Source organism: Chiloscyllium plagiosum, chromosome 16 (assembly GCF_004010195.1).
Source record: "Chiloscyllium plagiosum isolate BGI_BamShark_2017 chromosome 16, ASM401019v2, whole genome shotgun sequence".
NCBI classification, from domain to species: Eukaryota; Metazoa; Chordata; class Chondrichthyes; order Orectolobiformes; family Hemiscylliidae; genus Chiloscyllium; species Chiloscyllium plagiosum.
Window position 1 is genome coordinate 45,341,664 of NC_057725.1, and position 27,996 is coordinate 45,369,659.

A 27,996-nucleotide genomic window follows, 5' to 3' on the forward strand; every position below is an offset into this window, starting at 1 on the left:
CTATCACCTTCATCCCCTCCCCCACTCACCCATTGTACTCTATGCTACTTTCTCCCCACCCCCACCCTCCTCTAGCTTATCTCTCCACACTCCAGGCTCACTGCCTTTATTCCTGATGAAGGGCTTTTGCCCGAAACGTTGATTTCGAAGCTCCTTGGAAGCTGCCTGAAATGCTGTGCTCTTCCAGCACCACTAATCCAGAATCTGGTTTCCAGCATCTGCAATCATTGTTTGTACCTCATTGACTCTGTAGATGGTTTACCCCTGGAATGATATTCATTTCAAAACTGCTGTCATCCACTACTCATGCAAATACCCATCCTTGATACCTCTGACTGTGTAAAATATCATCATACATCCAACCATATGATCATAAGAAATAGATGGAGACCAGTCAGCTCTTTGAGCCAGCTGAGGCATTCAATAAGATTATTTTTGATCTAATTAAGACCGTAACTCCACTTTTTTGCCTCCTTCCTTGCCTCTATGTAAATCAAAAATCTGTCTAACTAGCCTTTGACATATTCAATGACCAAGCTCCCATTGGCTTTGGGGTAAAGAATTCCAAATACTAAAGAGCCTGAAAAAGTTCCTTCCCAACTCCATTTTTAATGGGAGATCTCTCAATTTTTAATGCCCCCCTTCATTCTAGTTAACCCCAAGAGAGAAGTAACAATCACTTAGCATCTAACCTATCAGAGTAGATGTTGGGAAGATGTTTCCATCATTAGGAGAGACTAGGACCCGAGGGCATAGCCATAGAGTAAAGGGAAAACCTTTTTGAATGGAGATGAAGAGAAACGTCTTCAGCCAGAGAGAGGTGAGTCTTTGGAGTTCATGCCACAGAAGGCTGTGGAGGCCAGGTCATTGACTACTGTATATTTAAAAGACTGAGATAGATAGTTTCCTGAATATCAAGGGGATCAGGGTCATAGAGAGAAAGCAGGAGAATGGGGTTGAGAAACTTATCAACAATGATTGAATGGTGGAGCAAATTTGATGGTCTGAATGGCCTAATTTCTGCTCCTACGTTTTATGGTCAAATGGCCTTTTGATCTATCTAAACACCTCAAAATCTTGCATGTTTCAGGAAGATTACCTCCGATTATTCTGAACTTCATTGGTACAATCTGTTCAAATTATCCTCCTTAGACAATTGCCTTTCTTAGGAACCAGCTGAAAAATGTGTAGCTGGAAAAGCGCAGCAGGTCAGGCAGCATCCAAGGAGCAGGAGAATCGACGTTTCGGGCATAAGCCCTTCTTCAGGCTTATGTCCGAAACATCGATTCTCCTGCTCCTTGGATGCTGCCTGACCTGCTGCGCTTTTCCAGCAACACATTTTTCAGCTCTGATCTCCAGCATCTGCAGTCCTCACTTTCTCCTTTCTTAGAAACCAGTCTTATGTACATTCCTCCTTAAGTGAAAAGACCAAATATGAACACAGTATTTTTTGTATATACTTTTCACAGAACTTTTCACATTAATGCCCAATACAGGTGGAGCAAGTGATCATTACTTCTATATTCCATATGCACAGCAATAAAGGCCAGCATTGTGTTCGCATTCTAATTCCTTGCCATTCCTTGCAATATTTCCTGTGACTATTGTCATTGATTCCATCCTTCTACACAAAAACTAGATCATGTTCACATGACCAAATGCAATCCCAGCATCCTATTAAACCCTATCTTTGTTTCCAGCCCCAAATCCTGTCTATCAGAAAGACCACCTACTTTGATTCCAGTATAATATTGTCTCAGTTCAAGCCTCAACTGTCTGCTCCTGAAATCCTCTTAAATGCCTTTATTAACTAAAGACATGGCTATTCCAATGTTCTCATACCTGGACCCTCATTGTTCACCCTCCATAAACTTCAGCATATTGAAAATGTTGTTGCTTGTGTGCTAACCTACACCTAGTCCTATTTGTCCATCGTGTCTCTAGATTCCTGGTGCCTCAGTGGCGCACATTTTAAATTTCAAGCTCATGTTCAAATCCCTTCATTTTCCCTCCAGCCAACACCAATTTGAATTTGCAAAGCTCCTCTAACATAGTAAAATATTATGTATCTTATGGCACTTCACTGGAGTAAAAATTTGACTCTGAGCAACTTCTGAAGATATTGGGACAGATTATGAAAAATGTTACCAAAGAAAGATGTTTTAGTGAGTTTCACGCACAGGGAGGGGCAATATCATGGTGGAATTTGAAAACAAAGATGAGAAATTTAAGGTTGAGGCGTTGTCAGACTTGGAGTTAATGTAGATCAACAAATACAAGAGCAATGGGTAAACAGCACTTGATGAGAGTTAAGAAACAGCCAGCAGGTTTGGATGTGCTCACGCTTGTGTGAGTGGAAGATGGGAAGCAAAGCAGGAGATTGTTGGCTTTGTCAGCTCTAGAGATAAAACAAATTGTTGGGCTATTTGCTCTTAGAGGAACCATAAGAATAAATGTATTGCTGTAAAAGATTGATAAAGTTCTCAAAATGGTTGCAAAATTGATCAACAACAACCAATAAAATATAACCTGATCACTTATTCAAGACATCATATTGGAGCACTAATATTTTTAGAACTTGTTATCAACAGTACAGTTTTTATTTATATAGTGAACATAATGCAATCTGGACTGTTAATATCGAGTCCATGGGGAACTACATCACCTCAGTTTGACTTAGATATTATTGCCTTAAATTGTAGCTAAAGGTGTGAGTACCTCCAGCTGGAAGTGCCCTCTCTGGTGCAGCTGCCTGGCTTGGATGATCAATGTGTTTATCTTGGATGCTAACACTAAACTGCTCAGGAATTTCATGCTGAATTTAGCTATATTTAGCCATTAAATTCAATGTAGTCACAATGTACTCTAACCCCAAATCTGCTTCCTGAATTTGAATTATACCTACTGACTCAAATATTGAACCTTCTTGAACAGAAAGTCACGTCCTTCAACACATTATAACCAGGTACACCTATTCTGTTCGGTCAGGCAAACAAAAGCCCATTAGCCATATTTCTCCATCATCTAAGATAATGAATTTATTATCAGTGCTAAAGCTAAGGACTAATTACTACCACGCTAACTGAATAGCAATCAGAATGAATAATGTAATGCATGTCAATTAGAATCATAGAGATGTACAGCACAGAAACAGACCCTTCGGTCCAACTCATCAATTCCGACCAGATATCCAAACCTAATCTAGTCCCATTTGCCAGCATTTGGCCCATAGCCCTCAAAACCCTTCCTATTCATGTTCCGATCCAGATGCCATTTAAACGTTGTAATTGTATTAGCCTCCACTACATCCTCTGGCAGCTAATTCCTTACTCGTACCACCCTCTGTGTGAAAAACTAGTCCCTTAGGTCCTTTTTAAATCTTTCCTCTCTCACCTTTAACCTATGCCCTCTAAGTCCAGACTCCCTCACACCTGGGAAAAGACCTTAGGAGAAAGTGAGGATTGCAAATGCTGGAGATTAGAGTCAAAAGGTGTGGCACTGGAAAAGCACAGCAGGTCAGGCTGCATCTGAGGAGCAGGCAAGTTGATGTTTCGGGCATTCCTGATAAAGGGCTTGCACCTAAAACATCAAATCTCCTGCTCTTTGGATGCTGCCTGACAGGCTGTGTTTTTCCAGCACCACACTCTTTGATTGGGAAAAGACCTTGTCTATTTCCTTATCCAAACCCATCATGATTTTATAAACCTCTATAAGGTAACTCCTCTGCTTCTGATATTCCAGGGAAAACAGCCCTAGCCTATTCATCCTCTCACTCTCGCTCAAAACCCCAAACTTGGCAACATTTGTAAATCTTTTCTGAACCTTTTTGAGTTTCCCAACATCCTTCCTATAGCATGGAGAGCAGAATTGCATGCAGTATTCCAAAACCATATCCTGTACAGCCTCGGCATGACCTCTCAACTCCTTTACTCAATGCACTGACCAATAAAGGCAAGCATACCAAACACATTCTACACTATCTTATCTGCCTGAGACTCCACTTTCAAGAAACTATGAACCTGCACTCCAAGGTCTCTTTGCTCAGCAATGCACCCCAGGACCTTAACACTACATGTATAAGTCCTGCCCTGATTTGACTTTCCAAAATGCAGCACATTACATTTATCTAAATTAAACACCATCTGCTACTCCTCAGCCCATTGGCCCATCTGATCAAGATCTGCTTGCACTCTGAGGTAACCTTCTTCATTGTCTACTACACCTCCAATTTTGGTGTCATCTGCAAATTTACTAATTATACCTCCTTTGTTCACATCCAAATCCTTTATAAAAATGATGAAAAACAGTGGATCCAGCACCGATCATGTGGCACACCATTGATCACAGGTCTCCAGTCTGTAAAGCAACTCTCCACCACCACCTTCTGTCTTCTACCTTCTAGCCAGTTCTATATTCAATGGCTAGTTCTCCATGTATACCGTGTGATCTAACCTTGCTAACCAGTCTACCATGAGATACCTTATTGAACACCTGACTGCAGTCCATATAGATCACGTCCACCACTCTGCCCTCATCAATCCCCTTCATTACATTTTCAAAAAAACTCAATCAACTTAATGAGAAATGAGTTCCTATGCACAAATCCATGTTAACTACCCCAAGTCAGTCCTTTCCAAATACATTTAAATATTCAGGATTCCCTCCAACAACTTGCTCACCACCGATGTCAGACTCAACCGTTTATAGTTTACTTATCATTAGATTACTTACAGTGTGGAAACAGGCCCTTCGGCCCAACAAGTCCACACTGACCCGCAACCCACCCAGACCCATTCCCCTACATTTACCCCTTCACCTAATACTATGGGCAATTTAGCATGGCCAATTCACCTAAGCTGCACATTTTCGGACTGTGGGAGGAAACCGGAGCACCCGGAGGAAACCCAGGCAGAGAATGTGCAAACTCCACACAGTCAGTTGCCTGAGGCAGGAACTAAACCCGGGTCTCTGGCGCTGTGAGGCAGCAGTGCTAACCACTGTGCCGCCGTGCCGCCCACTAACCACCTTTCTTAAATAGTGGCACCACGTTAGCCAATCTCCAGTTTTCCAGGACTTCACCTGTGGCTATTAGTGACACAAATATCTCAGCAAGGGGCCTAGCATTCACTTCCCTAGCTTCCCACAGAGTTCTAGGGTATATCTGATCAGATCCTGAGGATTTAGACACTTTTATGTATTTTAAGGATGTTCAGCACCTCCTCCGTAATATGGACATTTTTCAAGATATTGCAATTTATTTCCCCAAGTTCTCTATCTTCCATATCCTTCTTGACAGAAAATACTGATGCAAAATACTCGTTTGGTATATCCCCCATCTCCTCTGTTCTACATCTTGCTGATGTTTAAGGTGCCCTATTTGCTCCCTAATTATCTTTTTGTCCTTAATGTACTTTTAGAATCCCTTTGGATTCTACTTAACCCTATTTGCTAAAACTATCTCATGTACCCTTTCTGCCCTCCTGATTTGCCTCTTCAGTATACTCCTACTGCTTTTATACTCTTCTGGGAAATCACTTGATTTCTGCTGTCTATACGTGCAATTTGCTTCCTTCTTATTCTTGATCAAAACCTCCAAAATACTTCTGTAAAGGTTTTACACAGAATTTTACTAATTGAAATTGGATGTTCAGGATCAGTCCTGAAAGTGATTGATAACATTGTGGACCCATTAAAGGAGTTAAAGGCCCCACTGTTGGAAAAAACATTCTTTCTAATTTAAATGTATCTCTTGGATGTTGAAACAGTATAGAAGTGATTCTGTTTGACACTGGTACAAAACTAAGAGAAAGGGTGAAATTGGAGGAAACAGAATGTGTTGGAGAAAATACTTAATGGTTTGAATAACTGTGGAAGAAATTTATTGGAGCAATGTGTAAATGCTAGAAATGGGAACATCTGTACTTCATGAATAAGTTTGAAATTGCAGATGATGAAGGTGAGCCTGATTTAAGATTCTCTGGGTTCAAATACAATTGAGTATTGCTTAATAAAAGCTTATTTGTCAAAGCTTTTTGTTTCACACTCATCTGAACATTTGCAAAAAACACCAATGTGAGGGGGAAACAACAGTTTATACTTGATGAGGAAAGAGCACTGACTGGTTTGCAAGTGGATTCTGATTTGTAGATGCCTTCACCATTCTGATCAAAATTGTGGAACTCCTTCCAACAGCATTGTGAGTGTACCTACACTTTGTGGCATGTAGTGGTTGAAAAAGGTAGCTCATTAACATTTATATAAAGGGCAATAAACGTTAGCCTAACCAGTGACACCCACATCCCATGAAAGAATGCATTTAAAAAATTACATCATGATAGAATCACAGTATTAAAGGAATCAGCTCCTGATGTCTGCTTTTCTTTATTTTGTCTGACTAGCAACACTCAAATTAAACAAAAGTGCTTTGACATCTAAATATAACAAAGTGTCTATGTCTGTAATGAATACCAGTTGAAAAATGCTTAGAATCTTACAAACACTATGAGTTTAGGTAAAATAATATATCTTTGCATTAGCATTCATGTTAAACAAACCTTTCTTCAACCATTTGGAGGCAGCAGAGTCATACATTATTTTAGATAATTGACCTGTTGATAGGTATTGATATTCTTCATGTCATGATATTTTCTGCTTTGAGTGCAATCCCATATCTGCACTATGTGTCAGCAGCGTACAGGGCATACATGCTGCATCTCCTTCAAGCAAAGTGCTCATGTCTGAAAGTCTAAGGGGAACAGTCCTCACTGAAGTGTAGGGAGACACCCATTGGTGAGGGGGTCCAGACCCAGTACATCAAATGCAGCCTCTAATATCAGTCCATGGGCTTGAGTAAGGTTATTCAGCCAATCAAGGCAGTTATGGTCTGAGTCCTTTTGCTTGTAGGAGTGAGAAGCCTAATGTCAGACACCCCATCTCCCATCTTGGCTCATTTAACCCTATTGTGGGTCATTTTCTCATTGAATGAGAGAAAGGAGCAGACTGAGTCAGATATAAGTGACTGGCACAACTGATAGTACTGGTGCAGGTGTGGACAAGGTGGTGAGATGTCCCAAGTGAGTGAGTGAATAGTTGGAGCAAAGACCATGTAGGGTTAATAGTATGGGAGGGTTGGGGTAGTTGACAGTGAGTGAGGGAAGATAATGCATGCAGTGCTGAGAGTGGTGGAGTAGGAGCCTTGGAGGAAGACGAGTGCAATAGCAGGGCAATCTTCCATGGGGCTGAGACTGCGTTAATTTGTTGGCAGCTTGAATCAGATTGGAAGGATCTGGTTTTGTGGCATTGTATGCTGGTCCTAGGGGAAGGAGGTGGCTCTCATCTACAGCACTCCATCCCCCAAGAACTCCAGGTCTTTGTCAGAAAAATGGCCAACAATTTCAGCTTGCTAGCCATGTTGGGCCAAACATTATAAACAGTGCAGGACAACTTTAGACTGACAGTGCTTGACCAGGTGCAAATGCCTTTTAAAGGTGGATCCAGTGCCAGGATCCTGCGATGCCCTCGCAGTGGCGAATATGAATGCCCACTTAGAGTGGAAGAATTAAGTTACAATCAGATATGGGCACGCCATAGAGATGTGGTAAAAGTTAAAAAGACAAGATAGAAATCCTCTATGAGACTTGATGGAAATGACATTTTTCCAAAAACAGTAAGAGTCTGGGTAGTTTCTGACTGATTTCAAGCCATTATTGCTGCAAATGTGGAAGTGTTTTTAAAATCAATGGTGGTGTGGAATTGGCTGAAGATCTTTGTCCTGATTTTAAGGGTTCTGCACAAACCAACTGCTCCCAAGTGAAAACCAAAAGAACTGCAGATGCTGTAAATCAGAAACAAAAACAGAAGTTTGCTGGAAAAGCTCAACAGGTCTGGCAGCATCTGTGAAGATAAATCAGAATTAACGTTTTGGGTCCGGCGACTGTTCCTCAGAGGTTAACTCTGATTTCTCGTTACAGATGCTGCCTACAGCTGAGCTTTTCCAGCAAACTTTTGTTTTTGTTTGCAATTGTTTCCAAGCATGGATGCAGCAGTTTGCATTCTCCTTGGATCACAGCCTATCAGGGAAAACAGGCAAAGGTGAAAACAGAGCAAGATAAGCTGCAAAAGGGTAGAAAGGGAAAGGGACTAAGCCTTTCAGAAGGAAACCAAATCTGCCCAGGACAGAAGATAGCATGTTGGCAAGCTAGCGGCATTGAAAACAATAGGCACAGGCTATTTCTGCATTTTGAACCCCGCACCCATTTTGAGGGGACTCGTGAATTGGGTCAATATGCAAAATATCAAACTTTGTTACTCCTGTTAACAAAGCATTTCCTGTTTCTGTTTCAGATTTTTAGCATTTCCAAAACTTAACTCTGCGTCCAGATCTTCCCTTTCACAAGGTTACTAATATTCCTGTTATCGTTATAGGGGAGGCTTTGCCCTTGATGGTGGTGAATAGTGATTCCTAGATACTAAACTATTAAACTATTAACTTTTATTAAACATTCCTCGATTTATTGACAGCGTAAGGCTTAGTACAAGACTTAATGCAGAACCATCTCTCGCTGGAGATTGCTGTCATGTGATCATGGCTGAAGTACATTGACAATTTACATATTTAACATTAACCGTTTATGCTACAATAGTGTGGTTAGATTAGATCATCAAACAATTGTGGAATTAAACCTGAATCTGAATTTTTCAATTTTTTATAGTACAGTACCACTCTCAGCAGTGTGTTTATACTAAAAAGACCTGTGGAACTAGATTTCTTACTACTTTGTTGAGCTGACCTCAACTTAAAATGTACAAGGTTGAAATTGGTCCTCTAATTCCTGTGTATGCTCTCGTGCCAGTGAACAAACCTGACAGAATAGGAGCAGTAATTCAAAAATGACTCATGGCCTTGAAAGAGATCTTAGAAGCTGAGAGCACAAAGAATTGAATAATCAGTCAAGGAAATATTTAAACTATTTGTGAAATGTACGAGGCAAGACGAATTGCATCTCACTGAAACCATGGTAACCATGCTAAATTATGCAGATTATGTCCACGCAATCCCAACATGTTAGCTAGTCTTCATTTTGTTTAGTTAAATCCTTTCCCACTTGAAACTGCTTTATTGTCATATCTTGATTTAAGTTAATATTTCTCTTACTTTCAGTTTATTTTAAGTGTTCTATTCATTCTTACATATAGCCCTGATTTTACTCAGTGTATTTAACTACTGAGAGAATTTTTTAAAGTGATTATTTGTTTGATAAGGTGTGGTTGGGTAGTTACATATTGAGCAATAGCCCGGTTAAAGGTGTTAGTAAGAAATCTCATGCCTGGTGAGCTTGAAGATGGTAAGGTTACATAATTAGCTGGGCTGGTGGCATACTAAAAGCACACCGCCTTCCCATCTCCACCAGAGTTACATTCTGCTGATGAGATCCATGGTTGGATTTCCCACAGCATCACAAGGTGAGAAGGCCCCACATTGGATGAACTCAGCTACAGACAGGCTTGTCACCATTCAACATGTCTGGCAGGTCAAATGTTGGGTATTTTGCCACTGAGTAGGGATGTGAGTCACTTGATCAAAGACAATCATTGCCTGATAAAGGGCTTGGACATGGGTGCCTACTGACAGCCTCCTCTAACTCTTGTTCCTGAGCCTTCTGTCCCTCTCCAAGCACAACTTGAGGACCACACCCATCCCACAATGCATTTCCCTTAATCCTGACTCTATCATGATCCTGGAGGTGGATGGGTAGGGCGTGTTGCAGAGGAAACATAGATTCAGCCTGGGACCTGTGAGGGGGTGAGGCTGGAGTTTGAGGGGTGTTGAGGATGAGGCAGGTCTTTCCTACTAGCTTATAATGGCGGCACGGTGGCTCAGTAGTTAGCACTGCTGTCTCACAGCACTAGGGTCCCAGGTTCAATTCCAGCCTTGGGTGACTGTGTGGAGTTTGAACATTCTCCCCGTGTCTGTGTGGGTTTCCTCCGGGTGCTCTGGTTTCCTCCCACAGTCCAAAGATGTGCAGGTTGGGTGAATTGGCCATGCTAAATTTCCCGTAGTGTTCGGTGCATTAATCAGAGGGAAATGGGACTGGGTGGGTTACTCTTCAGAGGGTCAGTGTGGACTTGTTGGGCTGAAGGGCCTGTTTCCACACTGTAGGGAATCTAATCACTTGTAACCAAAGTCTTGCAGCACCGAGTATTGTTTTTTTAAGTAACACATCTCTGCTCACAGCAACCCTGCAGCTACCTCTGAATTCTTCCCTGGGGCTGTGGGTCTGGCTCCAGTTGTCATCCTGCCATCCCCACTTCCGTCGGATTCCTGGAAAATCCAACTGCTCATGGCACTTCCTCCTGAGTTGGTTTCCAGAACTAAGAATTTTTCAGACTCTGTCTGGGAGTGAAAATTCAGGCCCTGGTGTATTATTGTCTTTCATTTAAGAGCTTCAAAAAAAGTCTCACTTTCTGGAACCTACGCTGTATTTTCTATCCATTTGTGCACTTTTATGACATCAGAATCAGTTATACTAGGAGAGATTGCATTTATTTAAATATTGTGTGTAACTGGTGGTTAGATTAGATTACTTACAGTGTGGAAACAGGCCCTTCGGCCCAATAAGCGCAACCCACCCATACCCCTACATCTACCCCTTACCTAACACTACGGGCAATTTAGCATGGCCAATTCATCTGACCTGCACATCTTTGGACTGTGGGAGGAAACCGGAGCACCCGGAGGCAACCCATGCAGACACGGGGAGAATGTGCAAACTCCACACAGTCTAAGGCAGGAATTGAACCCAGGTCTCTGGCCACTGTGCCACCATGCCACCCTTTTGATTGCTTCAACTTTAAATTACACTACAGAAAGTGAAGAATGACTGAAAGAAGTATGATGATGTATGTTCTAAACTTTTCTCAGGCCCTGATTGCTTGCATTGACTTCTACTTGTGGACATATGCTCTCCAGACTTTCAGGAAGGTTATGAAGTTAGTCATAATAGGGAGATTTATATGCAATGCCAGGAATTGGTTTTCAGTAGATTCCATAAAAGCCCCAGTCAAGAATTATAATAGCAAAAACACACAAATGTCTTGTCACAAGATATAGGAGTAAAATTAAGCCATTCTGATTGAGTCATTCGACCATGCCTGATATGTTTCTCAACCCCATTCTCCTGCCTTCTCCCTGTTACCTTTGATCCCCATACCAATCAAGAACCCATCTTTCTCTGTTTTCCCTTTACTTCCTATGATTGGTATGTTTTACAGGAGGCACATGTTTTCTTACCCTTGAGTGTGAATCCCAATTAAATAAGTTCAACTAAAAGATTTTGAGTTTGTTTTTTAAAAGGAAGGCTATTTACCCTCATTCACACCCGAAATTGACTTAATATTACATACTCACACGCATGCAAGTTGAGCAAATTTTGCTCAAGTCAGCCTCTGTTTTAAGATCTCTAGGTTACCATGAAGCAAACTTGGACTGTTAAATGAGATTGTGACTTTGGAGTTGAAGTTAGGGTCTTGTAAAGCAAATGTGTGAGGTTACATAAAGATGAATTTTTAGGAAGTTGGTTCTCAGATAAACTAGAAATTGGAACACGTTGGAGAATCCTCTCTCTGTTGAGAACCTCACATTTAAGCTATTGCCCTTAATTACTTTGGCTATTTGATGGCTTGCAGCTAATTCATGGTCTGCCTTCCTGACCACTGAACTGTAAATGCCTTTATGATGGAAACACTTCAAGCTAATTTTAAAAGCAGACCACAATATGACTCCATCAGCTTGTGACTTTTAACAAGTTCAGGTCCTTTTTCCAAGCAAAGCAATAGTGTTCGTGTTGATTCCAGCATCCTGTGTTGAGCTTTAAAATTTTGAGGGGTTGAGACAATGACCTTGATACACGCGGACTGTGATAGGATCATTCGCTTCCATCTCTCGCCTATTGAATTTCAATCTTCTTTTGTTCAGAATAAATGCTACAGTAAGGTACTCTGGAGAACCTTAATGATTGGCCAATAGGCCAAAAACAGAGAGTTGGAGTAAATCAGCCATTCTCGATTTGGCAGACTGTGCCTAGTGGGGCATTGCAAAGATCAGTACTTGGCCACTGGCAGCTCACAATGTATATCAATGATTTAGACATGGAGACCAAATGCAATATTTCCAAATTTGCAGATGATACAAAGGAAAGTGGACATTTGTATTGTCAGAAAGATGTAAATCAGCTTCAGGAGGATTTGGACAAATTTAGCGAATATGGAAGATGGAATATAATGTGGAAAAATGTGAGGTTTTCCACTTTGGGAAAAGGGTCGGTGTTCTTAAATGGTAAGAGGTTGGAAATTGTAGATGCACAAACGGGATCTCGACATCATTGTCAATAAGTTACTGAAGGCAGTACAGACTCAATGGGCTGAAGGGCCTCTTCTGCACTGTATCAATCTATGATTCAAACATGCAAATGCAGCAAGCTATTAAGAAGGTTACTGGAATATTAGTCTTTATTGTAAGTGGATTGGAGTACACAAGTAGTGAAGTCTCGTTTAAATAGGATAGGAGCCTGATTGAAAAGCACCCAAAGTACTGTGTGCAGTTTTGGTTTCGTTTTCTCGGGAAAGATGTTATTGCCATTGAGTGAGTGCCCTGAATGTTCACGAGATTTGTTCCCATGATGGCAAGACTGTCCTGCGAAGAGCGATCGGAGAAACTATGCCTGCATTCTTTAGATTTTGGAAGAATGACAGGCGATCTTATTGAAACTTATAAAACACAAAGGGATAGACAGGGTAGAATCGGGTAAGGTTTTTTGTTTGGTTAGGAACCATGGGGCATCATTTAAAAATTAAGAGTCTGCCATTTAGGTCTGAGATGAAGAGCTTGTCTGTTTTAGTCAGAGGAGTGTGAACCTTTGGAATTCTTTCCCAAAGAAGTCTGTGGAAGCTCAGACCTGAATATTTTTAAGGTAGAGATCGATAGATTTCTGATGAGCAGTGGCATACAGGTTTATGAATGGGGAGTAAGAAAAGCTTTGAATTGAATGACCAGCCATGATCACATTGAATGGTGGGCAGATTGAATGGGTTGAATAACTCACTCATGTTCTGATATTCTTATTTTAGAATCCTTTAGTATTGGCCTATCCTTAAAAAAAGTCTAAATTTCTGGATGATTATGAATGTCCTCATGTAATTAGTTATTTAATTGAGATGCGGTACTGTCTGTAGCTTAAGTGCAAAAGTCACATGATTTGCCGCAGTCATTTTGCTAGCTTATTTCTCGAGGTCGTAGAATCATATAGTGTGGAACAGTCATTCAGTCCCACTGGTTCCCAAATTAATCTAGTCCCTGCCTACTTTTGGCCCACATCCCTCAAAACCTTTCTATTCATGTACTTATCCAAATGTCTTTTTAATGTTTTAATCTTACCTGCGTCCATCATATCCATCCATTCCCTGTGTAAAAAAGTTGCCTCTCATGTCCTTCTTAAATCTTCCTCCTCTTACCTTAAAAGTGAAAGTTTATTGTATATCTTTGTAGTTGGTATGACAGTCACATTTGCACCATTACAAGAATTGTGACAGGGTTAGGGATTAAGGAATAAGCTACCACCAATCTCACAGGGAGATAAGCCTTGAACATTGAATACAACCTCCTAAGTGCTGACCTCATCTTGAGAACAAATCTAAAAAGCAAGGATACAAAAATTGTCTTTATGTAACACCTTTCACAGTCTTAGCATCTCTCAAAATGTTTTATGACCAGGTAAACACTTCTGTTGTGCCGTAACTGTTTCATTGTAGGGAACATAACAACAAATTTGTACATAGCAAAACATTCAGAAAATAGCAATGTTGATAAGTCAAAAAATTTAACATAAATTATAAGTTTTCTAATGTAATTTGTGATTTAGTTTACACTCTAGGAAAATTAGCACTAACCAAGCTAATGCCAGTAAGAAGCTCACATTTAAATGACACCTCAAGCACCTCACTGCTAAGCATCAATAATGAGACAGATGTTTGTTATTAACTGGAAGTATGATTGACAATCCCACCAGACTCTTCAGTATCATAACAAATTTTCCTAATGCTTTATAATTGCTCTAAAGTGCTGTCATGCAAACTTGTGTCTCATTTGATGTAGTGGCAGTGTCTCTATTTCTGGGCTAGAATATCTGGGTTCATATCCCATTGGCTCAGAGCTGTGTGGTAACTTTACCATACAGGATGATTAATTTTTTTTTGAAAGCTCAGCAGCTCTGGGATCCTCATTCACAGAACCCAACCCTCATTGTCATAGTAACAGTAGTCATGAGGATGGATCATTGCATAAGTGCACTGAAGGAGATTTGCATCTCATTGCAACTGTATTTTAAATGCTGTGTGTTGATTTTCCAGAGATTCTGACAATCTAATTAGCATCTCTATGATCTTCCACAATTAAATTGTAAGAACACAATTTTCAGGAATTGGACAAGGTGATAAAACAACCCAAACCAACCCTTTGTTGTTTAATCTTAGTTTTGTTTTTATTTATTTGCGGAACGCAAATTTCAATTGTTAGGTCAATATATATTACCTATCCTTAACTGACATTGAGAGAATAGCAGTGTGTTGCCTTCTTCACTTGTTGCAGTCTATGTGTTGGACATCTAGTGTTGTTAGGAAGGGAGCTCCAAGATTTTGATCCAGAGATAGTGAAGGAACATTGACATAGTTGCAAGTTGGGATGATGTGTGGCTTGAAGTTGGTAATTATTTGGACTGAACTCTAGTCATTTACAAATGTCTTTTCAAATCTGCTTGTAGTCATGTGATGGCTATAATAAGGACTCATGCTGTAGGCAGACATTTTAGGTTCACTTCAATGAAGACCTTGTGTTAAACATACTGTTGTGTAGTACACTAAAAACAGTAGTATTTCCAAGAATATGCTGTTCTTGTCCTTCTAGATGTGAGAGGCCATGGGTTTGGAAGGTGATGTCAAAGGAATGCAGGTGAGTTGCTGCATATCCATTTTGTAGATAGCTTCTTGAGTGTTATTGAAGCTGTGCTCATTCAGGCAACTGGACAGAATTTCAACACATTCTTGGTTTGTCACTTGTTGATGCTAGACAGGTTTTGGATGGTCACAAGGTGAAATATAATACACTGCAGAGATTTCTTAGCCTCAGAACTGCTCTTGTAGCCACAGTACCATTTTACCTATCCACTTTTCTTCCTATCCTCATCAATTAGGGTGTCAACCATGGATTACTGGAAACACAGCTCAGATTCAGAAGGTTGTGGGTGGAAGAGACTTGAATATATAATCCAGCCCGAGCATTCTGCATCTGAGTGCTATGTTGTAAGAGGTGGCATTTTCAATTAAAATATTAAAACAAGGATGCCACTACCTTCTCAAATTGGCATAATAGGTCAGATAGCATCGGTTTCCTTTCGGCAATATTAAAGTTGTGTATCAGTAAATGACTGATTGTAGCCTGATGAATTCACTGACTGCTGTAATTAACAACATTGTGAATGTGACTACACCACATGAACTGCAGAGATTCAAGAATTTGTCTCACCACCACCTCTCAAAAACAATTAAGAATGAGTTACAAACGCTGGTTTCGCCACTGATACTCACAACCAGCAAAATGGGAAAAAAGGTTTGTATCTGGCTTTGTATCATCAAAGACTTAGCAGTCCATTTTTTGGAAGATTGATGAAGCGAATGTGAGGGCATGTGTGAGGATCATAAACTCCATCTTAGGCAACAACAAGAGCTTATTTGTATACTTCTCGACAATGCTATCATCTGTCTCAATACTATGGAATAACAATAAACACCTGAATATAAGGGATATGGATCTTCTTGTGATACAGGCCACAAGATGGAAAATGAAGGGATTTCTTCTCTCAGAGGGTTGATAGACTTCCATTCAGAGAGCAGGAGAGTTTGGGTAATTGACTTGACCCTATTTCTTATGTTTTGATGTGTTTGTGTTCCAGTGATGTTAACCAGAGAGAATTGATAAGGGAGACTTCACATCTGTGATATCTGCTTTAAATTAATAGCTACAGGATTCTGTTTTCTTTGATGTTTCAATTTCATGGACTGAGGCAATATGACAATATGACAGAAGAACTGCTTGGAATTCATAGTGTCATCATATTTGCATTTGCATAATGCTGTATGTTGCAATATTTCAAAGTGCTTCAAACATGACTTTCTTTGAAGTACAATAACTATGACCATCTTTCCAGTCATTATTTGCAAAACTGTCCTACAGATAAGGGAGAAATGAATGACAGTTAGAACGTATTTAGTGGGATCAATGGAGTGGTTTGGAGGAAAAAGGCAATTTTTATTAGGTCACCAGGAGCTGTCTTTCAGTGCCATTATGTAAGGTAAATAGGACAGGGTAAATAGACAAGGGCTTTTCCCTGGGGTGGGGAAGTCCAGAACTAGAGGACATAGTTTAGGGTGAAGGGGAAATATTTAAAAGAGTCCCAAGGCAACTTTTTCACACAGAGGGTGGTGCATGTATGGAATGAGCTGCCAGAGGAAGTAGTGGAGGTTGGTACAGTTACAAAATTTAAAAGGCATCTGGATGGGTACATGAATAGGAAGGGTTTAGAGGGATATGGGCCAAGTGTTAGCAAATGGGTCTAGATTAGGTTGGGGATATCTGGTCAGCATGGACGAGCTGGATCGAAGAGTCTGTTTCCATGCTGTACATCTCGATGACTCTATGTACTACAATATCTAAATTCATTAGAGTTGACTTTGGCATTAGTTTCAAACTGAAGTGATCCATAACAACACAAACAGAATGAGCGGCATTTAACAACTACAAAGCTCTCACACTGATTAAATCAGCATGGACCATTGGAAGAACAGTGGGAGACAATAACTTTATCATCTCAGACAGTAAGTGGCTTGATGGGAACATTTGACAGATTTTACCATTTTGAAATGTTGTCTACTTTTCAAATGCCTTGCTATGTTATTTCTGGAGTGTATGTTCTTCCACTGGGGAATGACTATGGCTGGGAAGAATGATTTCCCTAGATTTGTTTTCAACTAAATGCTCAAAACATGAAGTTGACTTTTTTATAAAACGCAAAATATTTTCTTTTCCTCTTTCCTTCAGGCCATTCAACTACCATCTGAGAACAAAAGAAAAAATGAGTTCATTGAATGTTACCACTACTATAAATCCACCCGTCACTAATACCACCCAAATAACCACTACTGGAAGTGGAGGCTTCATTTCCAATTTGATCAATAAAATTCCATGTAAGTACATAAATGTACCATAGTGAATTTATATACAAAGAACCACAAGTATGAAGATGGTTTCCTTAGATTGTAAACAGAGACAAAATGAGCATAAACATTTCCTTAATGGTCCTCTTCAAATATAAGAATACAAGTGCTGTCAATATTTTCTAACCACCTGTTCAGAGATATTATTACACACCTCTTGAGGAGGTGGAACTTGAACCCAGACCTCCTGGTCCAGAGGTAGGGATACTACTAATGCACTGCAAATGCCCTTATAACAAGTGCTGTCGAACCTCAAGTTAACTCAGTTGAACTGCAATCAGTCTGGCCAGATGAGTGACATTCAATGATTAGAACAGAATGAAACCAATTTTCTACTAAAGCATCCTGTTTCTTTCTGCATGGGCTGCTTCACCATCCTCAGCCTGCTACTCAGATTTTTGGCTACTTTTCTCAATTTCAAAAGTCAGGATTAAAATTGAGGCTGGAGCAGGACTCCAGTGCAACAATTCCTTGGGTCCCAGAAGAAAAGAAAAAGGCTTCTTCAAGTTACCAAAATTTGTAAATAAATATCTATCTTTTTCGGTTTTGAAAAAAGAACTTTGCTTCTTAATGGTCATAAATATGGGTCATCAACAGTAAATTTAGTTCTTTAATTTCCCTGCTAATGAAAAGTTTGAATTGTCTGATGCTGTTGCAACAAAACCATTAGCTATGTATTGAAATGAATGAATTAGCATCGAACCACCAATGAAATGCAATGATCATAAACCTTTCCTGTTATTGTTGCTATTAACTTTCGTATACTAATGGGAGCTACGATCAAACATTGAGTTAAAGGAGATATGTTTAACTTCAACTATCCATTAGGGAACTGGTGAGATTAGATAAAATACATTTACCTGAACTTACTAAAAATTAATGCAGAGTGATACACGGTGGGCATTGCACTCTAACCCATTGGGTGGGGTGGGGTTAAAGTAAAAATAATGCCAAAGAGTGATTACATCTTCCTTCTTCAGAATTATTGACATTAGGTATTCACAGTATGTGTTTTATTCAAATCTAATCATTTTAATTCTTAACTCAGTATTAAAATGTTTTGTTTGGTTCTTAGTAAATACTTAATGAGGTCATAGGTTCTTTTATAGATTATGACCAGACTGGAGAAGTTTAGAGAATTTACTTTTTAATTCCCGCATCTCTACCAAAGCAGTTTATTGAATGTCCCTGCAGTCTTGACTTTCCTTTCCAATAAACATTGATCAAACTCTTTTTTGCATGTTTCAGCTGATCTGTTCTGAGGACAAATACTTCTTGAAGGATTTGAATGTTGCTCATTGAAGACCTGAATTATTTTCTGTAGTACAATGATAAAGTTGCTTAATAGCTTAGAACCTATCAGTCCACTTCCATTTTGACACAGAGTCATAGAGATGTACAGCACAGAAACAGACCCTGTGGTCCAACCTGTCCAAGCCGACCAAATATCCCAACCTAATTTAATCTCATTTGCCAGCACCCAGCCCATATTCCTCCAAACCATTCCTAATCATATACCCATCCAGATGCTTTTAAAATGTTGCAATTGTTCCTGCCTCTAACACTTCCTCTGACAGCTCATTACATACATGCACCACCCTCTGTGTGAAAACTTTACCTCTTCAGTCTCTTTTATATCTTTCCCCTCTTACCCTAAACCTATGCCTTCTAGTTCTAGACTCCCCGACCCCAGGGAAAAGACTTTGTCTATTTATCTCATCCATGCCCCTCATGATTTTATAAACCTCTATAAGGTCACCTCTCAGCCTCCGATACGCCAGGGAAAACAGCCCCAGCCTATTCAACCTCTCCCTATAGCTCAAATCTTCCAACCCTGGCAACATCCTTGTAAATCTTTTCTGAACCCTTTCAAGTTTCACAACACCCTTTCAATAGGAAGTAGACCAGAATTGCATGCAATATTTTAAATGCGGCTAACCAATGTCCTGTACAGCCACAACATGACCTCCCAACCCCTATAGTCAATACTCTGACCAATAAAGGAAAGCATACCAAATGCCTTCTTCACTATCCAACTACCTGCAACTCCACTTTCAAGGAACTGTGAACCTGCACTCCAAGGTCGCTTTGTTTAGCAACACTCCCTAGGACCTTACCATTAAGTGTATACGTCCTGCTAAGATTTGCTTTCCCAAAATGCAACACCTCGCATTTATCTAAACTAAATTCCATCTGCCACTCCTTAGCTCATTGGCCCATCTGATCAAGATCCAGTTGTAATCTGAGGCAACCTTCTTCACTGTCCACTACACCCTCAATTTTGGTGTCATTTCAAACTTACTAACTATATCTCTTATGTTCACATCCAAATCATTTATATAAATGACAAAAAGTAGTGGACCCAGCATCGATCCTTGTGGCACTCCACTGGTCACAGGCCTCCAGTCTGAAAAGCAACACCCCATCACCCACCCTCTGTCTTCTACATGCTGATTCTATAACTGATATAAGACTGAGTGACAATTTTCTGTTCAATTACCCCTTTTAGTATATTCTGCTAAATCTCTTGAAAGTAAGGTCATATATTTGTTTTTTCAAAAATATGCATTATTCATAATATTTGTCGAGATACATTGTAAAACATTTCATTAGAAAACTGCAGAAATTGCAACAAAATTCAATTTTATCCATCAGCATACCCCATTCTAAGTAGCCTCAACAAAATTGTTAATGTCTTAATATTTATAACATACAATGCATGTCAGGTATTGAACCCAAGGGCAAAACATTTCAAAGTGAAAATTACAGAAAGTGTGATGGAAATAATTGTTTCTCCATGCACCATGTTCCATTCTGAGGTGGTTCATAACAACTTCAATACTCTCAATGTTCACAATGTACATACCTTGTTAGCACATAGTCTGAAGAGTTCCAAAGATTCCTGCCCCTCTGTCTAGCATGGCTGAAGTGCCTTCGATAACAATTTTTCTTGAGTGCATACCTTAGCATATAGGCCTGGATGTCAGAACATGCTGTCTGCTACACTCAGTCAAAGACAATTCTATGCACTGAAAGACAGGTTTCTGGCAGATACAAGACCATCTTTGACCAGTTTGAGAATCTTCTAGCTGTAGCTGTTGTTTGCCTTGATGTGCATAAAGCAAGAACCACGCATATTGGAGTTGCTCAGAATGAAGCTTAATGGAAATAATTGCAACTATTTGCAGATCTTGTTTGCAAGGGCATATGTCAAAGGAATTGGACAAAGGCCTCTTCCTTCCATATGCACTTGGTGGGCAATGTATGGAGGAGTTGAGACTTCTGGCATATAGAAAAAATCTGACAGATGGCCTATAATGCAATTCCCATTTCTTTTTCTTCCACTACTGTTAATGCTGTACATGACTGCAACAAAATAGATTTTCTACGGTATATCCTGAAAAATGTAGGCCCACAAGATTTCAAAAAGTTGTTTATCTTAAAGCATTGGGAAATGATTGTGTGCCATAATTAAGTGAGTCATTTTAGAAATAGGATACTCTTAAGCATTGTGTGGACATTCTGCTCCAGCATGTAGCATTCTGATATCCCAGTACAGTGCCGTAACAAGATTCCACCTATTTGTTACACAGATACATCAACAATGTTACCAATGATACATTTATCTCAAATTCTTGATTACCCAGGAAATTGGATGAGGTCAAGGATGTATGTCACCAGGAGGCTATTGCTGAGGCAGAGAGTAGGATGAGGAAACTCAAGTGCTTATTGTGTTCATGAATTATTTCACTTAATAAGCAATATTAAATTAAACTCAAAGGACAATGCTTGTGAAAAAAAAAGCCAAAACTTGCATGCTTCAGTTTACAATTAATTCAATTTTCATTTTATTTTTAATGGATCATTCTCCCAGCACTGATTCCTAATTACCTTGGGACTTTTAAGCATTGTATGTTACGCAACTGAGAATGCAGAAAGTTTATGTGCTAACGTTATGTTGATTGCTAATTGATCTCCAGGGTAATGCACATAGGAAGTTAATAGATGCAGTGGTTTAAAATATTTGCTGTCTCCTGCTGCAAACTGTTTAACACATTGGAGTGACATTTTTGCTTCAAACATCCATACATAAAATTTCAATCTTACTTTTAAATTAAACCCGATGTACTAAATTATAGATATGCATTTTTTATTGATTATGTAAAATAAGTAAGAATTTTATTACTAAAACCAGCCTACTTACAAAAGAGAGAAACAAATACAATGAATTTTATAATTCTTGTGCTGGCAGTTTTTCTGATGGGTAAAATTTCCTGGGGAGCCTCCCAGCCACCATTTCCACCTGCTCCCAGACTGTCTGCAAATTAACTTGGGGTGCCGGAAACCTAGGGCAACTCACTTGCCCATGCTTCTTGTGGACCTGTGAAATTATGTCAAGCTGATCAATTTGTTGTTATATTGCTATTTGTTTTCTTCTAGCATACTGGATCAGATATTACAGTGAACTAGGAATTAGGAGCAGGAGTGGACTCTTTGGCTCTTCAAGCCTTTGCCACCACCTGATGAGATCATGGATGATCAGGTTATGGTCTCAACTCCACTTTCCTGTCTGCCTTTTGTAAACTTTGATTCCCTTGTCCATTAAAAATATATCCAGTTCCACCTTGAATAAATTCAATGACGTATTCTCCACTGTTTATAAGGGAAGAAAATTCCACTCTCAAATGATCCTCTGAGGGAAAACAATTCTCCTCATCTCCAACTTTAAAGTTAGACTTCGTATTCTTAAACTCTGTCTCTTAGTTATTCTCTCTACTACAGGGGAAAACATCCTCTTAGAATCCACCCCAACAAGTCCCTCAGGATCTAATGTGTTTCAATACGATAAGTTTGCATTCTTCCAAACTTCAATGGGCAATGGTCAAAACTGTTCAGCCTTTCTTCATCCCAGAAGTGAGTTAAGCAAACTTTCATTGAACTGCTTCTAACATTTTTTTTCAAACAAGCAGACCAAAGTTGCAAATAGCAATCTTGATGTGGTCACACCAACACTTTGTACAGCTGCAAAAGAATTACCCTATTCTTAAATTCTATTCCCTAGGCACAAATTGCCAACATTCCATTTGCCTTCCTAAACACTTGTAAATAAAGTTTTTGTGATTTGAATATTAGCACATCCTGAACGCTCTGTAGCCCCACGTTCTGCAATCTCTCTCCATTTAAATATTATACTGTTTTTCTATTCTTCTATTAAGTCCATTCCTCTCCAGAATCTCTCATTGTCTTGTTCTGTTAGAATCCTTGCCAGTGAATGGAGGAAGTCTCCCCATTTTAGACAGAATGGATCAGTACTCCAAAGACCATTTTAAGACCTTTATTGGAAAATAGCCATGGCTGAGACTGGAGCTATATGCAGGCTGTTCTGTTGAGGGGTTCCCTTGTGTATTCTTGTGCTGCATGCTATGCTTCAGCTAACAAAGGCAAGTATCCAATATGTCGTCTTGACTGCCTTATCTACCTGCCCAACTTCCAGGGTTATATGGATGTGTATACTAATGTCCCTTGTCAATGCTTTCCGGAGTCCTACCATTCATGGAATAATCTCTTGCCTTGTTTCACCTCCCCAAGTGGATAACCTCTTAATTTTAGAAGTTGAGTTTCATTTGCCACTATTCCGCTCATGAGACCAGTCCACTGATATCCTTCTGCAGTTCATAGCTATCCTTCTTGCTACTTACTAGCAGAACAATTTTTGTGTCATCCACAAACTTCTTGATCATATCCCTACATTTCTGTCTACTCCTCAAATAGCAAGGACCCCAGCACTGAGCCCTGAAGAACCCCCACTAGAAACAAACATCCAGTCACAGAACAATGAAAGAAAAGGCACAAAGGGCAGAGAAGACTACAGCACAGGAACATGCTCCTTCAAGTCTATATTGACATATGATGCTATTCTAAACTAAAAACCTTTTGTCTTTACATGGTCCATATCCCTCTATTCCTTGCCTATTCATGTACCTGTCAAAATGCCTCTTAAATAATTTTATCTGCTTTTACCATCTCCTCTGGCAGTGCATTCCATGCACTAATCAACCTTAGTGTAAAAGCACATCTCCTTTGAACTTTCCCCATTTTACTTTAAAACTATGTCCCCTGGTATTAACATTTCTAACCTGGGAAAAAGACCAGCCAACCATTCTATACATGCCTCTCATAACTTAGTAAACTTCTTTCCAGTTGTCCCTTTACCTCTGATGTTCAAGTGAAAACAATAAAGTTGTCCAATGGTTAATACCCTCCAAACCAGGCAAGAAGTGGGTGAGCTATTTTTGTAGCCTGGCCTTCTGAAAGTGTGATACCTAGAACTCTATTCAATATTCCAATTGTGGCATAACTAAAATTCTATACACCTGCAACATGACTTACCATTTTTTATACTCTATGCTCTGACTGATGAAGGCAAGCGATACGCTTTCTTGACCACCTTGTCCACTTGTGTTGACACTTTTAGGAAATTGTGGACCTGTCTGTCTCAATCCATCTGTATTTAATACTCCTAAGAATTCTGTCATTTACTGTATCCTTCCCCCCACATTAGACTTTGCAAAATACATCACTCTGCATTTATCCAGATTAAATTCCATTTACTATTTCTCTCCCCAAGTCTCTAGCCTACCTATATCCTGCTGTATCTTCTGGCAATCCTCCCCACTACCCGCAGCTCCTCCAATCTTTGTGTCATCCTCAAACTTACTAATCAGACTACCTATATTCCACTCCAAATCATTGAAATATATTACAAACAATAAGAGTCCCAACAATCCTCCCTGCAGAACACCATTAGTCACCGATGTCCAGTCAAAAGAACACACTTCCATTGCTACTCTCTGTCTATGACCAAGTCATTTTTATATCCTGTACCTTACCAGATCACCATGGATCCCATGTGGCTTTACCTCCTGTATAGACCATAAGGGATCTTGTCAGTGGCTTTGCTAAACTCCATGCAGACAACATCCACCACCCTGTCCTCACTAATAATCTTTGTCACTTCTTTAAAAAGCCTGAGTCAAATTTATGACAAACAACCTCCTATCCATAAAGCTGTGCTGCTTATTACTAACAAAGCATATTTTCCTAAATGTGAATAAATTCTATCCCTATGAACCTTCTCCAATAATTTCCCTATTACTGATGTCAAGTTCACTGAACTTGTAATTTCCCAGATTATTCCTGACACTCTTATTAAACAAAGAAACAACATTGGCTATTCTCCAGTCCTCTGGCACCTCTCCTGTGACTACAGATGATACAAAGATTTCATGCAAGGCTCCAACAATTCCCTCCATCACCTCTCTCAGTATTCCATCAGGTCCTGGGGACTTGTCTACCTTACAACACTTAACATCTTTATCCTTTTTATATTGACATGCCCTAGAAAATCAACATACCCCTCTCTAGACTCACCATCCACCACGTCATTTGCCATTGTGAATACTAATGCAAAGTATTTGTTAAATACTTCACCCTCTCCCTCCAGCTCCATGCATTAATTTCCTTTTTTGGCATTAAGTGGACCTACCCTTTGCCTGCTTACCCATTTGCTCCTTATAAAGGTATAAAATGCCATGGAATTTTCCTTAATCCTGTTTGCCAAGGATATTTCATGACCCCTTTTAACCCTCCTAGCATCTTGTTTAATTTCTTTCCTGCCTTTTTTTCATATTCTTTGATGGCTCTGTCTTTCTTCAAGTTCCTAATGTATGCCTCTTTTTTTCTTCTGGAGCATGCTCACAATTTCTCTTGCCATCAAAGGTTCCTGAATTTTGCTACATCAATCCTTAATTTTCACAGGATCACACTGGTTTTGAACTGTAATCAACTGACATATAAAAGATTCTCACAGATATACATTTACCCTCAAACAGCTATCCCCTATCTACCTTTCCCATTTCTGCCTAACATTGTCATAGTTAGCCTTCCCCAAATTTAATACTTTCACCTGAGGTCTACCCTTATCCTAATGCATAGGTACCTGTGATAGTCCCTCCCTGCCTTTCCTCAGTAGCCTGGGATACTTCTCAAACAGGCCTGCAGATTCATTCAAACCCACTAAATCTGTTAGCACCTGATCTCTTGCTATGTTAGCTTCATCTCATTGTTCTCTGTGATGTAGTTACCTGTGTATCTTTTCTTCATAATGAAGACTGAAGCAAAGTAATGATTGAGGGACAGTACCCATGTCTTCTGAGATCACACACAGATTATCTCTATGGTCTGTAATGAGCCACAGCTCTTTCCCTTGTTATTTTCTTGTTATTGAACTCAGAGAAAATTTTGAAATGGAGAAATGCAAAGCAGCTGCTCAAATTCTAGATTGAGCTAAGACTGACTTCAATGAAATGAGACAGGAACCGTCTTCAGTAAACTTGGAAAATCTGCTAAGGGATGAAGATCATCATGTCAATGACAGTGGTCTAACAATCAAACAATATCAGGGGAAAATCTGTTAAGGGATGAAGATCATCATGACAATGACAGTAGTCTAACAATCAGGGGAAAAATTAACTCCATGGGTTAGTTTATTTAAAACAGTAAAATATATAACGAATTACAAATCAGACATTAGTGCAAAACAACAGAGTTCTATGTAAGCAGTTTGCAAATACAATTTTTTCTAAATACCACACAGATCAGGAATATTGTATGCAACCAGCATATGAAATCTTCAAAGATGGACTCTCTTTTAAAGACAAGTTACACGTGTAACATCTCCTTCCCTTCCAAAGAAAGTTTACCTGTTTACAACAACAAATTAGCCTATGAGTCTGTAAAATGCATAGGTAATTTGTTGATACATTTCAATCTTGAGATGATGAAATTGTATGGAGTTGCTGTTTTATTGCTACATTTGTCAGTAATGTTGCCTGTCATTCCTATTTGTTTCATGTTTTTCATTTGTGGCTTTCAGTTGCTATTCCAGAACAATCTTATCCTGAAACACAATAGCCACTAACAGATCTCATTCCTTAAGCTGTTCTTAGTGGTTCATATCTTCTTGGCATTTACTATTTTGCTGCTTAAGAGCTTCCAGCTCTGTTTTAAGCCCTGGATTCTTATAATTCTGGACAAATTTTAGCCAGTTTAACTTGTACCGATTGCTGTCCTGCAGTACTTTACAACTTGTTGTTAAGACAAGTGTCTCTTGTTAGAAACTAAAACAGAAATTGCTGAAGTAACTCAGCAGGTCTGACAACATCTGTGGAGAGAAAGGAGAGTTAATATTTAAAGTCCAGTGACCCTTCTTCAGATTCCCGGCCACCGCAGTTCTCTGTTTTATTTTATTGTCTCTTGTTAGAACACACTAGCAGTTCATCCTCTACCACTGTTTACCAAAGAGGTCCTCAGATTTGGCAGAGAAAGAGGATTGATTGCAGTACTCTACCGAATATATTAGTGCTAGTGGTTTATTCTGCACTACATATGATAGATACAACTGCTTGGGAAGCATAGCATCGGAAGGAGCATAGGTTTACTAGAATGATACCTGGCCTCCAAGAGTTAAAGTTTGAGGAGACATGACACAAACTAGGATGTTGATCCATATAATTTGAAAGGTTAAGAATTGATTTGAGCAAAGCTTTTATGGGAACACACTGAGCTGATAGATAGAAGTTACTGGTGCTAACTGGGGAGTCGACGACCGAGGAATATAGCTTTGAAATTAAACAAAATCTTTCAGGACTGCAGAAAGCAAATACTTCAGCACAAAAATTGTGGTGAAAGTTGGGAAATTCCTACCATAAATGGCAGTTGATACTCGGTCAACTGTTAGATTTAAATCTAAGACTGACAGACTTTTGTTAACCAAAGTCATTAAGGGATGTTGTGCCAGGACAGACATGTGAAGTTTGATCACAGGTAAACCATGATCTCATTGAATGGCAGAACAGGCTCAAGGGGATAAATAACATATTCTCCTTCCTGTGGAAGCAGCTGGTGTAAACTTGTAATTATTGAGTAAATGAAAAGGCTTTTTTTTAAATTGCAATCAGTCTCAAACTGCACAGAAAATAGTCAGCATTGCATAATTTATCCATTTTCCAGTTTACTGACAATCTTTACGACTGGAATTTGAATTGATTTTTAGTTTAACATTGTTACCAAGATTATGGCCATGACTTGTTTTGGTGTTTGGATTGAATTTAGAATTAAAGTGCACATTAAAATTGGCTTTGGAAGTGGAACGGGTGTCAATTTAGGACTGATTCTTCAATTGGAACTGGGATTAGATTTTCAAAGATTTGACTGAGACTTGGATCCAAGTAGTTCCAACTGATATTTGTTTTTTTTTCAGATTTTGTTATCTCACTAATTATTCACCTTCTCTCATTTGTCACTTAGTACCAAAATGGGCCTTGATTGCCATTGCTGCCGGGGTGGGACTTGTCATCCTCCTCTGTGTCATCTGCATCTGTGTAAAATGTTGCTGCAGAAAGAAGAAGAAGAAAAAGAAGGAGCAAGTCAACTTAAAAAACCTAAATGGCTCCACCACTGCAAGCTTGGTGAGTACGCCAAAACAACAGCTTGTACCATTGGCAGAACTGTACTCTGAGCAATTCCATCAGCAATGGAACAATTCCACTGTAGCAATTTCTAAAAGAGAGATGTTCTTGAAGCAAACGTTGAATAATGTTTCATTCATATATA

General features: G+C 39.4%; 1 protein-coding gene across 2 annotated transcripts in view; it reads left to right on the plus strand.

The window, feature by feature from the left end:
* The window catches only part of syt8 (synaptotagmin VIII), a 76,813-nt gene that overhangs the window by 31,785 nt on the left and 17,032 nt on the right, over positions 1-27,996 (plus strand). The window contains exons 1-3 of one of the 2 annotated variants that reach the window (XM_043705975.1): positions 15,580-15,658; positions 17,147-17,292; positions 27,691-27,851. In XM_043705975.1, the coding sequence (XP_043561910.1) occupies positions 17,181-17,292; positions 27,691-27,851 (273 nt within the window). In that variant the 5' untranslated portion in view covers positions 15,580-15,658; positions 17,147-17,180. Of the gene's footprint in view, positions 1-15,579; positions 15,659-17,146; positions 17,293-27,690; positions 27,852-27,996 lie in introns of those variants that run through there. The other variant, XM_043705974.1, reaches the window with a different exon arrangement.